Here is a 17,296-nt window from a genome sequence, read left to right on the forward strand (position 1 = left end):
ACATAGCGTGACCTCACTAATTGAATTGTCTCACGCAATTATAAACAACGGCGCATTCAAGTAGAATATAAACAGCGAAAACTTCCTCAATGAACTCGTGAAAGGAGAAGCGATGGATGTCTTACCTAGCAGCCGTTTCCTCGGCCTCGTAGCGTTTGGCTGCGGGGCATATGTAGCGAGGGAATTGTGCGTAATGTATCTTGTGAAGCCGTGGAAAAGGGAAGAAAATGGTTATGAAAGACCGCCTCCTCGAGGAAACTTCCCCGACTTACGCCTGCATAACAACCTGATGGCGAATCATCTTACACCCGATCTGTACGAATCGCTAAGGTAAAATTGCTGCATATAGAGAAGTAATAAGGAACTAGTTATTGCTAGTATGCGTTTCGAGCTGTTCAGTGTTTATTTGGAATATTGTCAAAAAAGTTAACTTTGCCCTTTAATTTCTATTATTGGATGATATCAAATTCAAAGCATTGGCAGGCAGGCAGGCGAGAAAAAATAAGAAATATGGCAAATGGAAGATATATTTTTGATGAAATTCTAAGAACTAAAATTGAAACAATTTTTACTGTTAAGTGTCGTTTTCTATGTGAAGCATCACGTCTCTATGGCCTACTTAGTAAAGTAGTTTTAATTAATTGGTCGATATTGATATTGCATTATACATTTTACTTTTTATATTCGCTTCATGCCGTCTTGGTAACGTTAAAATATGGTTCTGCTCATGCAGTTCTGCACATCGATTTTGAATAAGTTAAAATTTCACTAAATTGATTAAAAAATGACAAAAAAGGCAAAATTAAAAGCGTGTTAGAACAGATCTTAAAAATTATCATATGGCACAAATACGTCTTCGTTTCCTTTGAAAACTGAAAGTTTCTAGTTTAATTTCGGTTTTGTGTTCGTTAGTATTCGCGTTATAAAAAAGAGCAAAGAAAAAAGCTTTAAATTATAATTGTTTTTCATTTTCTGGAAAACAACTGACAATTTTTTTTCGAAAGTTTCCTCCATAAAAACGAAAGGTAGGTTGGCAACCGGAACAAAAATCCATCTGATATGACGCTTTCAGTTTAAGTGTTTTGGTATGAAGCGGAAAACATTTTCAATTCGTTGAGAAACAAAACTATCTGCTGTAAAGAATAATTAAGTCACAAGCACTTCAAAAATACGCGCAGGAAGTTAAAAAGGTCCGCTTGACAAATACTATTAATACTTTTGGGGCTTCGTAACTATGTTTAAAAATCCACATTCTTTGTTTATTATAGATATTGTTCCTCGATATAAAACATTTTCTTTTTTAAATTTATCCTTTGTGACAAACAAAAGAAAAACCGAGTAGAAAATATTCAGAATAGCTTGGCCTACATAAAAACGTAGCAATCATAGCAATAAAACACTCGCGACTGAAAAAGTCACAAAATGAGTATTCTCAAATACTCTGTAATGACATTTTAAAGTAACACTAATGTTTGAATCTCTAATAAACCATTTCCAAGATTTTAAACATAACTTTGTTTTTAACTCTTTAAAAAATACAACCGTGAGGAGTGAGCATTAAAATGTCGTTTTTCATCCATTTCTCTGATTTTAAAAATCTGAACATGAAGGCAACTGACCACTTCCAGCGGTTTCACTCTTGACCAAGCCATTCAAGTCGGCGTGGACAACCCGGGGGTGCCATGGCAACGCTCATCCGGGATCATAGCAGGAGACAGAGAGTCATACGAAGTGTTTGCGCCTTTGTTTGACGCAATTATTGAGGAATATCATGGACACAGGAAAAATGATTTTCACCCGAGAGACATGGACAGTCGAAAAATTATCGATGGTAAACTGAAAAGCGAATACGTTTTGTCATGTCGGTTGCACACGCGACGCTCCATCCGGGGATATTGTTTGCCAGCAGCATGCTCCCGGGGCGCTAGAAGGAACCTGGAGGGCCTCATTCGTATGGTGTTCATGCGACTGGGAGGTGAGTGGAGTCAAGGTGAGGGACATTAACAGGGTGTTTTTATGTAAGACTAAGAAAGGAGTACCTTGTAAAAGGAGCTTTGTGAATAATCGGCAAGAATTTATTACCTGAAACAACCCAATAAATATTACAAAATATTGATAGTGTTACTCGATGAAATTAATGTTCTTGGTTATTTCCAGAAAATTATACAAAACTATTGCATTCCGATCAAGCTTGCGAATTGGTTAGAAACGCCAGGGTAGTCATTCCAAGATAGACGTATAATTTAGGATGGATCTTTAAATAAGTTAAACTTACTAAAGTCAAAATAGGTTTCCTGAAAACACTTTAGGTGTTTTACTATCTCTTTAATTTGCTACATGGGGCCCCGCTGTGATAATTCCATTTTCTTTTATCCAGTAGTCCATTCATATTTCTCTTTATTTTTTTATATGTCGGCTGTTTTATATGTCAGAAAGTATATGTCCAGCAAATGTAAATATGTTCGATTCTAAGACATAATATGACACCGTGAGTTTCCAAACTTGCCTTTGTTGTTGCATTTTCTTTTGTAGGTGAGTTTGAAGGTGAATACAAACCCATATCCGAGTTTACAGATAGAAGACTCAGTGTATTTAATGTTTCATCGCAACCCACGTCACCACTGATCACGTGCTCAGGGCGTGCTCGTGACTGGCCAGAGTCACGTGGTATATTCCGCAATAAAGACAATACGTTCGTTGTGTTTGTCAATGAAGACGATCACGTGCAATTCAGGTGCTTTGACAAAGGAGGCAACTTGCAAGGTGTGTTTGATAAGTTGGTCAGGGGAATGGCCGCGTTTGAGCGAGAGCTGAAGAAGTCTGGGGAAGAGTTCATGTGGGACGATCACCTTGGTTACATAGTGTCGGATCCAATCTATCTCGGCACAGCGCTTGACGTCAGAGTGCGAGTTAAACTTCATCACCTTTCCACGGTAAGAAGTCGTGCTGTTCTACATGCAACGTCTGTTACAGTTTGATAGCAACATGTCTGGTGGGCCGCGTGTCTATAGTGCGCATTCATTGAAAGTATGACTAATTGTCCAGGTACAGGTCTCCCCTGGAGAATTAGTCATACTTTCAAAAATGGCATTCAATACAAAATAAACCAGGAGCTGAATAATTGTTGTTAAGTCGGGGTAAGAAAGAGGTGATACGAGTAGCCATATTTGATCCCTGATTAAGTTGCAGGCAATGACTCCGTTGTACATGTATTTATCAGATAGTCTCATTTCTCTCTCCCCAGGATCCAAGACTCCGATGGATACTAAAGTCATATAAACTTGAAAAGAGGAGAACTGGTAAGCAGCAATGACAAGGCTTGTTCATTATAAAAATTTCAATGGTCTTTATCAAATTTCAATTACATGTACGTATTCTTTTTTGGGAGTTCGGTACTTTAACAAGACAATTGGAACCTTCAGAACACGAGAACGAGAAATGAGTACTAGTACGACTTTTCACACTCTAGGGCTGATGCTTTAGATTATTACATTTCACACAAATCTCGTACCAATAGTCTCCTTTTCAACTAGACAGCGACAGGGAGGAGTGAGGGGTCTGGATTGAGATTCAAAAAACGTACTCGTACTCGTTCTCCGATCTGAAGGTCGCTAATACGCCCTAGATTTCTGTTATTCTCGTCGAACGATCACCTGTCTGCTTAAAAGTTTATTTATATTTTCTTGCACAGGAATCTCTGAAGGGGAACTGCTCTCTGGAGTAATGTATATTCACAGTACTCAGACCCTTGGTGTTTCCGAGGTATGTCACGTCACCTCCTTTTAGCTATTTGGAATTAAATGAGTAACATTGTGAGGTCGAATTTATAATTTTAGTTAATAATAAAACGCGCGCTTTGAACGTGTCGTGTCGTGTCGCATCGCGTCACATCGCGTCGGCTTGGATATAGTCAGCCAAGCCGATGAGCCTGGCGACGTAGGATAATCGGACCACGTGCGCGTAAGTCGTTTTATCAGAGGCAAGATAAACACGAGCATGGCGTATCAATGTCTTGCACGGTGTTAGCTTTGCTTTTTAATTATCTGTAAACAAGAGTGTCGTTTTCTATATTTTCCATCCCTTATATTGAAAATTATTGACCAAGGTCATTGACTTGTGTAAACTTGCCTTTCGTATTTTTGATAGGCAAGTTTTACACAATTCAACTTGTATCTGCGATGACAAAAATGAACGACATATTTTTATTTAATTTGTGTAATTTTATGCACAAAAAATATCGCAACAAGTGAGTTAATAACGTAAGTGGTGACTCATTTGCTAAAATTACTTTTAAGCCCGGGCCAAACGAGGATGAGAGTTGACGAGAGTTGACTCTCATGAGAGTTTTCGTCAACTCTTATCGGCTATCATCAACTTGGGCCAAACGATAACAGTCCGTCAAACTCTCATCGATTCTCACAAAAAATGGGACATTTTCAAAAATACCATAATATTTTGTTTCTACCCAAAATTTTGCTTAAGCATTGTTTTGCTGTCCCAAGAGAAATTGATAACAATGCTTATGCAAAATTTTGGGTAGACAACAAAGAGTATTATAGTATTATTTTTTGAAAATGGCGAATTGAGCACGTTCAAAGTCGATGAGAGCGCATGAGAGTGGAGGAGAGTGCATGGAAGTTCCATGCCCAACGAGTTTGAGAGTTTGAAAAATCATCAACTCTCATCCTCGTTTGGCCCGGGCTTTACTTGTTTCTACGAGCTAAGGTACGCACCAGCCTGACTATTTGATGATTTTCCATATTCTCGTACTTGTCTGGTTGATAATGTGCCTACATTGTAGGGGGAAATTACAGATTGATCTTATCTTGGTAACACTATTTTCTCCCTATAGGTGCATTCTGTCCAGCGGTTATGTGATGGTGTTAATCGACTGATAGAACTAGAGCGCATGCTCGAACGAGGAGAAGACATCGAGGACGCTTTGCCTACTCCCAAGATTCCTCGCGGTCAACTTGAATTTAATATATAGGAACACGGATTCAGTGTATGGAATGTTCAGTTTGAGAATATTGGAGGCAAAAATACACCATCGTGCAAAGTTTGTGTTATAAAGCTTGTTATTTGTCCATGTTATTTAAGTGACTCGCCCGTGTCAATGGAGACGAAAAAATAAGAAAAATGTTGTCTTTTCGTGCCTTATCTTCCGGCAAAAAAATATGGAAACGTTTATTCTCAGGCACATGATGTTGTAAATTTAACTAAGGTTCTCAAAAGGCACATTAAAAAGGGTTTATTATTTATCGACAGTTTTCGCTGTGTTTTAGCCTGCAGGACAGGAAAGGGGCAACTCTTGACTAGCAAATTCGTTGCTTTGGGAATTTTCTATCCGCCTTTGCAACTGAGCTCGAGTAGCACTGGAACTGGCTGCCTTGTGTTGCCCTGTCGTTTTCGGTAAATCTTTGTCACAAATGATGTAAGCACTCGCAAGCGCAACTGCATACGTCACGTGAACATGTCGTCATGTGGATAGTCACGGGCTATAGGTCACTTAGCAACTAGAACATCCATGGGTTAACCCAATTGTAGAAAATGCAATTCCCACATACTTGTAATTTTCAAAAGTAGTTAATTTAGTTCTCGTGTTAAAACGGACAGGGCCCAAGGTATTTAAAGTCAACAAGAAAAGCAATCACTCTAGTGCTTAATAAACGAAGAGGTCATCAAAAACGATTAAGCCAGAAGCCGAGGAAAAAAATTACTACGACACTGAAAATTTTAGCCAAAAACAAGGTGAACGATGAAAAGCTTAAGAATGTAATTAGTGCACAAGTGTCGCTAACACCACTTACTTCAACAACGAGATTACCTTGTCACATCATTGGGAACAAATGTTAACTTGCTCTTCTGAGTTTGTTAGATAATTACAACTCATAATTACTTAAGAGGAATGTTGTTTTAACAGCCACTGAGTTTGGTTTGCGTTTAGATAAACAACTGAGCAACTCGGCCCAGTGCCCTCTCTTACGAATCAAGAGTCAAGCATCTAAAACAAGAAAGAAAATGGCGATTACTTTGAAATTTGTAATAGTCGAAAAGAAGTCGCGAGAGGGCCTTCGTACGTGACATACCAAAAAACCGCGCGTCGACGGACTTTGAGAAAGTCTACTGTTTAATAACCCATTTGAATTCTAGGATTACCCTCTTCAAACAGACGCAAATCCTAAATCAAATTGACGCGATATTTCTTGAATTCAGTTGCGTGAAGTAATGAGGACATTAACAAGTTTTGTTGACTTAGAAGCCCCATCTGCCGGACGCGGCTGCATATTTTAGAGATTACTTGTTATTGTACACAAATACTCACGAAATTGCGTGCTTTAAAGTACAATGGTGTATGTCATCTCGGGATGTCTTACTTATCAATCACGCGAAAAAATTAATAAAAGTCCTTTTGCTCTCCGGCATTTCTAGAAGACAGTTCTTTAATGAAACTGCCGCTCGGTGTGAGGTCGAAGAATTGAAAAGAAACTGTTCTGAATTAAGGTAAGGTTAAAACATGTTTTACTTTTTGTAGTTCGTCGTCAAATGTTGGTCACTGGTTTAAGAAGTTGGCTTTTAAAGGGAGCTTTATGTCCTTCGAACTGGGGCCACATCTAGAAAGAAACACTTACTTCTCTATTAAATCTTAAATCCTAAATAGTAGTTATGCTATCATATGGTCGGCTTTATTTTGCTATATTTTGTTTTGCTTGAAAGAACTTGCGAATAAACTTCTTTTCCCACCCCCTACCGCCGTTGTCTTCCTTCGTGAGGTCTTGTTTGTTCACTGATTCAAAGTAATGCCAGTACTAGTTTTATATTTTATTTTATACTCTTCCACTTAAAATGCCTTGTGGTTAAGCTAAGCCTTTGTTTCCTCGTGTGAAGAATACACGAGTGCTGGCCGGGCCGGTCTTTTATTCCTTGCAGCAGTTTAGTTTTATTTTCCTCTGCTTTTCTTTGGGAAAGAAGAAAGTGCATTTAAGGTTATAACCGAAGAGCTTCTTGCTCAAGTAATACAGTTGAATCCCGATAACTCGAACCTTCATGGGAAATCGAAAAAGGCTCGAGATATCGGGAGTTCGAGTTATCGAGGGTAAAATTAGTAAGAAAACGATCTGAACGGGAATCGAAAAAGGTTCGAGTTAGCGGGAGTTTCGAGTTATCGGGATTCAACTGTATATGGCGTCGAAAAAGTGTATCAACCGGCGCCTTCTCCTAAAAATCTTCAACTCTTATTAACTACAACTAGATTTCACTTTATGATGGACAAATTGAATCAATTATAGGCTGTCCAGCCGCACAAATTAAACACAGCCGAGAAAGGAAGGCGAAGGGAGGGCTGGGGTAAGAGGAGCGGAGGAGAGAGAGAGGGGGGGGGGGGAGTTGTAGTCGTGAAAAGCTTCAATTCGCAGTCAACCTACGCTGATAAGATCTGGATCTCGCTCTCATGGAAGGCTTTTGGTTAAACCGAAGGAACAGAAGTCGCATGTAAGAGCCCGGCAGAGTACAAAATCAGAGAAATCAGTTGATTTGTCTTGCTTTGAAAAAACAACACGTATTAAATTTAGAGCTGGTGTTTTTATCCCCCCCCCCCCCCCGGCCCCCTTTGGCACTGGGGCTGGATGAACCTGTCAGAGGGTTACATTCCGAGTCTCAACCATCTGTGCTCTTTTGTTTAGCAATCACATAAATCTTCCGGTATTTTGTTTTACCCAAGCTATTGTTTTCAAGTTTTCTTCGGCTGTCGATAAGATAATTCGAAGATAATTTTGTGTTATGGTCAATTGAAGCCACAGCCAGGCAGAGATTGCAGTAGCTGACTGTATTACCAAAATTCAAAGGGTCCTGATTGCATAATTTAGGCTCGTTCCTAGAAGTCTACTGCTCGAAGTTGTCGATATTCGCAGTAGCAGTGGGAACAGTGTTGAAGATGAGGTGAAATGTATTTCACTGTAATCAGTTTAGGAAATCGAACCGGAGGCTAAGAGGTTCAGTTAAAAGTGTCTAGAAAATTTATCTATTTTCAAAAAGGCTACTGAGATCGAATTTACAAGATAAGATTTAAGGCAGATGTCTACCGACTGCAATTCAATTGTTTAGCGCCATACTGGTGGGCGGCAAATCTTGCTTTCCTGGGATTAGACCAAATTATAGCTATAAGATTAGTGACGTGCATATGTATATGTACTGATTGCTGGTGGATGGCTTTTAAGAAACTGACATCATACCACAACTATTACTACTAACTAAAATATTTTTTTTACGAAAATACACTGATGGAACTCCGACGATCTTTAGAGATAAAAGCTTGTTTATATTGACAAAACCAGTACAAGCAGTTATCGATTTTGAAGCTGTAAAAGCTGTAAAACGGACATTAGTGTGATATGAGCACTAACTTGCCTTACTCGTAAGTTGTATGTTTTAACAACTGAAAATTATAAATTGCTTCACGTTCTCTATGAATCAACGAATAATTACAGCTACTGAAACTAGAAAGGGTGTACGGCTTATTGGTCTTGACGAACCGAAACAAACTGTACCATTGAAGATTTTTTTCAACAAAAAAACTCTTGGAACTCGATTTTTGAGATAGCAGCTTGTTTATATTGAGAAAACTAGTTCAATTATCCATTATGAAGCTGGAATTTATCTTCAGATGCAACATTAACAAAGACATTCTTTATTACAAAACAAGCAAGTTTGTCAATCGTACCTGAATGTTTTGATATCTATGACTGTTTGTTTTGCTCTCACCTCATTCAAATCTGTTTATTCTCTAAACAGTTTCAATTGCTGCAATGCGATCGATTAAGTTAGTTTTCCAATTCATATTAGACCAAATTAGGCCTTTAGCTTCAGTTTATGATATAAATCAGCCGGTGAGGGACAGTTTAGATCGCCGTTCGGCAGTTCGGCTCTTGAATGCAAGCAAAGCAGTAGGGTGAAGTTCACAGTTACTGAAGGTACTAAATTGTACTTTTACATTTAATCTTATAAACCCTCCTACAACATTATTATCACAGGGCATGTTTGTATGTTTGTATTTGTATAATATTTTGGGACAGCAGAGGGGCAGTGAGGTCGAAGGTTTGAGTCCTTGCAAAATCGTTTTTGTTTTCCTCGTTTTGCCTTCTGGGGAGAAAATGTTTCAATGTGTAAATGAGTGGGAAAATACATAAGCTCGTGCACCTCTATATATATAAGACCACTAATCTTGGTAACCCGGGTATAGAGTGCGTGCACCAATTCATTTTACAGAAAGTTTCACCGTGCCACCCTACTATAACAAGAGCGGCAACATTTAATTTCTCTTTACCTAATCATAAGAAGAAAAAGAACGATATACAGGGGCGGTACGGCTAATTCCTTGAAGGGGGGGGGGGGGGGAGATGGCGGGTGTACGCCTTAAATTTAGGCGCCACGCGTGGATGGTGAGCGCCGAGGAGAGTTCGGGGCCATGCTCCCTCCCGGAAAATTTTTCCGATTTTTTTATTGTTGTATATGCAAATATCATAACCGAATGACATTAAGGGAATTCGTATTCTAACCAGGAAAAGAGATGGGAGTGGAGTGGGGAGATACGGTGCCGTTCTACCTTACTTCTCAGCAGTTTTCAAGGTAGTGTAGCAGCCCGAGGGACGGACATATTTTTTTGGAGGGGGGGGGGGGATGAAAAATATTGAAAAAAATTTTTGCAGGGCCTGGAAAACAAAATACCTTATTATAGGAAATTAACGATACATGTTATTAACGCGAATTTCAAAAATTCGCGTTAATTTTATGTATGTTCACTTTATTACTATAAGCATTTGACCAGAACTTTTCCTAAATTCGCGTTAATTTTATTACGCGTACATTTTGTTCGCGTTGTCAAAATGCCTCGTTATATCCTATAATAAGGTAAATTTTTGAAAAACGATTGTATAACAAAAAATAGTAAGAATTTGAAAAAAAAAATGTTTGCAGAGGTGCATAAACTAAAAAAAAAGTTTGCAGAGGAAAATTTTTCATTCCCCCCCCCCCCCCCTCGTCCAAGAAAATAATGTCCGTCCCTAAGCTTTTAATTCTACTGGTCCTCTAGTGTAGTAGTTGCTATTGCCTTCGGGACCACGAGCATTGTTCCTGTTATTTGTTGTATTGTTCTCTCGAAGTGTAGCGAGCTACATGTATTATGTAAGACCTTGCAAAAGCTGCTTCCTGACCTACTCGTTTTCTATATTACTTCCTTACGTTCAGCAGTTTAAACGTTCAAAGCATAAAACCCCATTAAAAGATTTAAAACGCCGTATGAACCCCACTGAAATTGTGCCTTCGTTGATCTTATGCAACATTCCCTGAAAATTAGGCATTTAGAAAATTGTTCAGACATTGTTACTTTAGTATGAAAGGTATGCCCATATGCAGAGAAGTAATGTAACTTATGTTCTAAATTCATGAACAATTTCTCGCAAGATCAACAGTGTTTTTATGTAAGGTGCATATAAAATCATCGTATGCTTTATGTAAGGTGCATCTAAAGTCATCGTATGCCGCATTAGAAAGTTATCTTGCGTGAGTATAAGGGCACTTGATATACAGAAAAGAAACGTAACATAAGCTCTGAAAACAAACAACTGCTCACGAGAATCAAAATTTCTTTACACTGTGAGCAGTTATTTACTTTCTCCGTTCTTCAACAAACAGTTGTGCACGCTCTTTTCCAAGATTTAGACTGTCATTGACAAATTTCAAGCGGTTTGGTGACCACAATCGAAGCCTATTAGTTATATTAGAAGTAGTGTTATATAATCATTTTTTAATTATCTATCTAATGTTTTCGAATTAGCGACCATCATCTACGGTCACGTTTCGGAATAAGTTAGACTCCTCCGCAAATGCAAATTCCACTGAGCCGGTGACATCATGTCCGCATTTCCAGACATGGTTCACCGGACCGGGGTTTGTTAATCCAATATATTGTTTTCGTAAGTTATATAGACACTTTCTTTCAAAACCTTCTACTAATTATATGAGAATACCAAAGATTGTTCAAATTTGGAAATGAAACGTTTATTTTAATAGCTCTCGGAAAAACTTGAAGCACCGAACATTAGTCATGCGTTAGTTTTTTTTCCAATCCTTGGAAAACGTGAACGAACTCTTTCACGAAAATGTGGTAAGAACAGTCCTTGATTTATATTGTGAAGCGAATATTGAGTATTCCGCTTTTGCGGTCAACTTGATTATTAGAAAAATAAAGTCTGAAGTTTTGAAATTTCCTGTTTTTTATCCAAAGGTGAACAAACTCGTTTTGTATACAATATTCAGTCCCCCGCACAGTGTTTACGAAGCGTGCTCGAAACTTGTCGTGCCGTCTGGCCTACAGAGTTTATCTCAATTTGATCGGGTCGCTAAAAATAGTTCAGATTGTATTAAGAAAGGAGGCGCAGGCAGAAATAACCTTTGGGGATATTGGTAAGAGAATAACAGTCGTATATTACAAACTAACAGATATAGATAGCTTAATTAGCGTGATCTTATAGAGTTAAGTAAAAATTCCTCTGCTCATTAAACAACACCGATTGCATGGGAAAAGTTGTGCAAAAGTTTCCCAAGACACAGACAATTTTTTGGCTCACCGGGCTGAACTGAAGATAAAAGATCGTTATTTCCCCCTTGTTGACCCTCGTTGGATTGGTTGGATGGCAGTAATTTCTTTAGTAAGTATTTTAAGTGAAAGCTTTGCCAATTTCAGTGTTTGCACATATTCTTATAGTCAGTACTAGGTTTTGTTATAAATTCCGGGGAATGAGCCTATCGCTGCCTTTATTTATTTTTTTTTTCTCGCTTTCAGGCTAAAAGAAAAACACTTAAATCTACACTTTTTGATTTTACAACAACTCTTATTAGTTAGATTTAATTGTATTTGATATTTTCGCATTTACAATCGGCATGAGTAATTGTGCAGAATTATATTTTATTTTTTGCGATTTCTTTGATCAAATTACTTCAATTGCCTGTGATATCGTTTGGGTTTTCTTCTTTTTTTCATCTCGATTTGGTTTTATAAAAGTGTTTTATTACATCTCCAGTAAGATCGTATTTCAATTTTGAAACAATTTCTTCTGGTCTTTTGATTATGAGTCTGAAAAGCGTTCAATGAATGTATTATTCCTTGCCGTGTTTTGTAGGTACAGCAGACCGCAGGGTCTTATCTTTTTGTAACATTTTTCGACACACGTTTCTTTTCGATATCTACAGTACATTACCCTTGTTGCCCTTAAAGGTTCATAACTGCTTAACCTTGTTATAACAAAAAGAGTTTTGGTTCTATGGGTAATTTACGTGATTCGATGTGGTAACTTCGGTAATTGGGAAATTGTAAACATTAATTGGCATCAATGTTTGTTTTTTTCTTTTTACGTCAAGGCCAAACAATTGGGCATTGAATAAAACAATGGCGGCAGACAGAAGTAGAAGCTTTGTTAGACTGAAAGAAGTTTCTTTTTCCGCCTTTTCTTTTTAGAGACTTTTCTTGTATTTTGTTATGGCGCGAGGGGAAAGCGATGCGTCGGAAAAATCGTCGGAAACAATAAATTTCCGCTAAAAAGCGCGTAAGATCTCAGGAAAGGGGGCGTCTAAAGCTTTGTAAAATGAATAGCTTATTCAGTTTAGGAAAGGTAAAAAATAGAAGATAACTGAGATTACACCAAAAACTTTGAAAGCACATTTCTAACTGAAATAACCACGAAAATATGTATAGAATATTGGCCCGAATTTTAACCGCCTAGAGGTCTCAGTTTAATTAAGAAATCTAAGCAACGAAAATTAAACATATTCTATTCTTGGCTTTGTATAATTGAATATCACGCCCCCATTGTAAACATGCCATTGATCAAAATGCCATCATGCCATCGTTGTTGGTTGAGCAACATTTTCCTGTATTTTTAGTTGTTCACCAGCCCGTCCACAAGCCGTGATCTCTTTCCTGAACATGCAATCGAGCTCAAAAGTAACGAAAACTTGTAGTTCTTCTAACATTATCGATACATTTTCAAGCAAGAAGAAGACGAGAATTGAAAAAATTATCACCTAGAGAATATTGATCTGATTTGCCATCAAATTTTTTGAACTAAATTAATAAATAGATGCGTGTAACGAGAGGGGCCAAGGCCTGTTCGGTGCGTTAGACTCCGGATTTGAGAAGTACGAGTTCAAGCCCTGGCCTGGCCGGACTAATGCATTAGTCAATTGAAACCCCGGCCCCCCGCCCCCGGGGGTGACAAAGTTGTGTTCTTGGGCCGGAACTTAACTTCTCGTCCACCTAGTTGTATAAATGGGTACCGGCGAATTTGTAAAGGAAATCTATTGATTGAAAAGAACAGAATCAACAACAAAACTGGGAAGTAGTCTGCAATGGACCAGCCTCTCGTCCATATATTTTATTTTTTTGTTTTTTTTTTTTTTTTTTTTTTTTTTTTTTTTTTTGGGGAGTAGCAACAAACCTAATCGCTTTAAGCTACGCAAAAACCTGAGATAATCCGGCTTGGCTGTTGAGCTCGGCAGGCACTGTAGGTTCCGAAAAGACTTCACTACTATTCTTCAGTGAGGAGAACTATTAGTTGAGCTTGGGCTTAACTTCGATCATATTGTGATAGACTAAAAAAGGTAAAGTCTGTGTCCGAGCCAAGTGGCCTATACAGCCGGTGCTTATTCCGGTTTCTGTAGCATAAAGCGACTAGGAGTATTGCCACTCCCCCCTGGATGGGATGCTTGTCCATCGCAGGGTTATCCCCCAGCAGCAAATTCGCCGGTACCCATTTATACACCTGGGTGGAGAGAGGCACTGTGAGAGTAAAGTGACTTGACCCACAACTCTCTTGCCACAACACAATGCAGCGCCTCCCACATATTGTGATGGATGCTAACGCTTTAAACACTACAATTATTTATTGTCTTGTTTTACGTTGTATTTTTTTTTTTTTCTAGTTGGAACTGACTTAGCCTCAAATATGCCTTGGTATGATGAAGATGAAGACGAACAAGAACTGGAACCGACACAAGTCCTTAGTGAGCCGCAGTTGGACTTACGTGAAAAGGACCCTTATCTGTGCACCCTGGAAATAAGGCTCCCTCGAGAGGAAGTGCCGCAGTTGAGGTCACTCTATAGCCCTTTACTACAATGGATCGATCCTGCCTTCCAACTGCTTCAAATTGAGCAGCAAGATGAAAGCGTGATTACTTCATGCCATGAACAAGATGGTCTGAAGCAGAATGTTACAGAAAGTTATAACCAGGACCATTTGAGCACACAGTCGCTAAGCATTGTGTTGTTTTTACACGAGGAGTCAAAGTATCAGTTAAACGCGGGATTTGCAAAGCACTACTTAGAGTCCCCCCCTTGGGACTTCCATCACAAGATCGAACTGGCCAGCCGTTCGGACATGCGCCCTGTAGCCCGCCAGGATTATTACGAGTCGTCTCCAGACCTCCCATTGTGGACTGTCTGCTCGGTTCATTACGGCAAAGAGCAGCTGAGGTTTAACATTTTTGTGAAGAATTTTGAGGAAATGAAACAATTTTACAGCGTGTTAACAGGAACGGACACAAGCGCTAGTAGACCAGGATTCTGCACGTTTGACCTCTACAGTCAACCTGGTTTAGAAATAAAACTGTCTTTGAAATACTCGCCATGTTTACGACCTCGTCCTTCTAAGCTAAGCGCGCTGAAATTCAGAGTGAGCGACATTCTTGACATCAAACGGAAGCTTGGTCTTATGTTGACTCCGAACGGAGATAACACGTGGATTGCACGTGACCCTGACGGTAACTTGGTAATTCTATCACGTGATGAAACCGAGTGGTGTGACGTAGGTGTGGAAGGGCACTCGACAGAAGTGTCTGACAGTGGACAGTGGAGTGAGACAGCCAGTGATGAGAGCTCGTGGGAAATGTGCAGTGTAACAAGCACTGAAAATTCTTCGTGCAGTGAAAGCGACTGTGATTGTATTTCGGTATAGATGGTGTTTCTACTGTTAATAATGTATGTACAAATAGTCACATAACCTAGGCCACTGAGAGAGTATGAGTGATTTGATCTGAACGAGCCCAGTTTTGTCTTTGAGTTACTTTTTACTTCTGCAGACCTCTCAACCTCAAAGCGCTGGAAATCTGGAGATTTCAGTAAAAACCGGGAGATTGATCAACTGACGGTCAAAACTAACTAAAACCAGGCGCAAATCTAGTGAATTGTGACTCTGTTTACCGTGTGATTTCTGTGTCTCATTGTGAGATTAAAGTGAAAACCGAGAGTCTCACGGCAAAATCATGAGACTTGAGAGGTCTGCCTCTGTTTCAAAAGGAGATCTGGTCCAAAACTGAATCAAAAAAGTGGTTTGTACGAAAACGAACATTTGAGTAAAACTCACTTTCAAGTCCATGATTGCTTCAGTGAACTCTACCTCAACTTTTGAAATAGAACTAAGGAAGAGTAGAAAGAAGTCCTTCTCTTTCTGTCAAGCAACATGGAGTCAGCACAACAATAGCTAGTGCAAGAGAGAAAAGGTGGCGTTTCAGTATTTAAGGGGGCACTGTTAGCCCACGGCTGTGAAATTCGGGATTGAACTGTTCTGATGTGAGTTCTGTATGTAATTTAATCTAAGAGAATAATAAATTCCGAATACTCCTTGTTAAAAACAGGTTAACCATAAATGGCGACTTCAGGGAGGACACATTGTTGCGGACACGAAAGTTTTCCTTTTTACCCCGCACGCGCAGCATTTGTTGCGAAAACAAAATTTGTATCCGAGACACAAGAAATGTTTCTGATTTTTGTCAGAAACATTTTGTGTCCGCAAAAATGTTTCCAGGTTTACGCATCATGAAAACCAAAAACATCTGTTTTGTGTCCCGCTCGTTAGCTCACCCAAGAAACATTATCAGCGACAATGTGTCCGCAACAATATGTTCTCGATTGCCACGGCCTTCACATCCTCGGAGACCCAGGAGCAGTTAGTCGGGGCGACGGGTAGATCATCGGGACGACGGGATTTTCGGGTGACAGTTTACAACATAGAGCGTAACAGCCCCTGGGCACTTTGTCTTACCGAACCAATTCCAGAAGCGTTTGAACTCTCCTCTGATTGGCCAGAAAAACAGTTTTTCTGGCCAATAGCGAGGATGACCAACACTACACGGTTGACGTCTTCTTACAGCCCCTGGGCACTTTGTCTTACCTTTGCCCCTGGGTCTCCGAGGATGCGGCCTTCACATTCACTCCTTCTTTTTGGTCACGTGACTAGATTGGACTGTTATTACTATTAGCTTAAATATAAATTTCAAAAAGATTGGAACGATTTGTGCAGTGGATCCTGGATATAACGAAGGGCCAAGGGACTGGCAAAAAGTGTTCATAAAATCAGATTGATTGCAAGGCTGGTACAACGGCTGAGGAGGGCACGATTTATTGGCCAAGATTTAAACTAGCAGAGCTAGTCTTCTTAAGGGCCAGTATTATAATCACAATAAATCTTGCCCTCCGGCCGCTGTACCAGCCTCGCAATTAATCTGGTTTTATTAGCACTTAGAGTGACGTCTGGTACGAGCATTTGTTGAACAAGAGATCCGGCAGCAGACAAGCCAAGCAGTTTCAGTTTTCTTCGTTGTGTGGTCCCCTGCATCCAGACTAGTTTTGTAAAAAATGTTCGCCATAACGAGTTTTCGTTAAATCAGGGTTCTTTTCCATATATTTTACTATTTCTGGGGTGAAAAACATCGCTCGTCTTATAGATCGAGGTTCTTTATATTAGAGGACTTCGTTATATAGAGGTTCGTATAAATCGATGTCTTACTGAATAATGTACCGGGGAGCGAGGAAGCTTTGCCTTATGTTTTCCCTACGGCCTGATAAATTCTTGGAAAAAGAAATTGGAGCCAGAAGACTACAGGAAAGGCCAACCTGAGGAAAAAATGTAATTTTTTCATGCAAATTCTTCTAAAGATTCATACAGAATGACATCTCAGGTAGGCTTTTTGTTTTTTTTTTTTGGTTTTTTTTTTTTTTTTTTTTTTTTTTTTTTTTTTTTTTTTTTTTTTTTTTTTTTTTTTTTTTTTTTTTTTTTTTTTTTTTTTTTTTTTTTTTTTTTTTTTTTTTTTTATCCATTCTAGTAGAAAATGCTAGTATTAACCATAGCCAGAATGACATCTCAGGAGTTAGGAGCCAAAGTTTTACCTATACCATACCCCTCGGGCTAGTTTTATTCAGCGAGCCCGCGCCCGCAGACCGGTGGCCGAGTGGGACTGGTTTGCACAA

The 17,296-nt window shown here is 39.1% G+C and overlaps 2 protein-coding genes across 4 annotated transcripts; both read left to right on the forward strand.

Annotated features, from left to right (window-relative positions):
- Positions 1-32: 32 nt before the first annotated feature.
- Positions 33-5,267, forward strand: LOC144660265 (creatine kinase M-type-like). 2 transcript variants are annotated; one of them, XM_078520870.1, is made up of 6 exons: positions 33-330; positions 1,611-1,990; positions 2,533-2,933; positions 3,245-3,299; positions 3,692-3,762; positions 4,853-5,267. In XM_078520870.1, the coding sequence occupies exons 1-6, from the start codon at positions 113-115 to the stop codon at positions 4,988-4,990; spliced, it is 1,263 nt and encodes a 420-aa protein (XP_078376996.1). In that variant the 5' UTR covers positions 33-112; the 3' UTR covers positions 4,991-5,267. The 2 variants fall into 2 exon arrangements, with proteins under 2 accessions (XP_078376996.1, XP_078376997.1); XM_078520871.1 differs by having other exon boundaries at positions 34-330; positions 1,611-1,975.
- Positions 5,268-6,428: 1,161 nt separating this feature from the next.
- Positions 6,429-16,104, forward strand: LOC144660266 (protein FAM124A-like). 2 transcript variants are annotated; one of them, XM_078520872.1, is made up of 2 exons: positions 6,429-6,504; positions 13,975-16,104. In XM_078520872.1, the coding sequence occupies exon 2, from the start codon at positions 13,998-14,000 to the stop codon at positions 15,003-15,005; it is 1,008 nt and encodes a 335-aa protein (XP_078376998.1). In that variant the 5' UTR covers positions 6,429-6,504; positions 13,975-13,997; the 3' UTR covers positions 15,006-16,104. The 2 variants fall into 2 exon arrangements, with proteins under 2 accessions (XP_078376998.1, XP_078376999.1); XM_078520873.1 differs by lacking the exon at positions 6,429-6,504 and adding an exon at positions 11,381-11,460.
- Positions 16,105-17,296: the final 1,192 nt, after the last annotated feature.

Source organism: Oculina patagonica, chromosome 7 (assembly GCF_052425735.1).
Source record: "Oculina patagonica isolate OP01 chromosome 7, crgOcupat, whole genome shotgun sequence".
NCBI classification, from domain to species: domain Eukaryota; kingdom Metazoa; phylum Cnidaria; class Anthozoa; order Scleractinia; family Oculinidae; genus Oculina; species Oculina patagonica.

Coding starts and splice junctions, on each gene's coding strand:
- LOC144660265 (XM_078520870.1), top strand. CDS start 113: ATGGATGTCTTACCTAGCAGCCGTTTCCTCGGCCTCGTAGCGTTTGGC. Junction 3,300..3,691: donor ACTTGAAAAGAGGAGAACTG/GTAAGCAGCAAT, acceptor TTTCTTGCACAG/GAATCTCTGAAGGGGAACTG. Junction 3,763..4,852: donor AGACCCTTGGTGTTTCCGAG/GTATGTCACGTC, acceptor TTCTCCCTATAG/GTGCATTCTGTCCAGCGGTT.
- LOC144660266 (XM_078520872.1), top strand. CDS start 13,998: ATGCCTTGGTATGATGAAGATGAAGACGAACAAGAACTGGAACCGACA.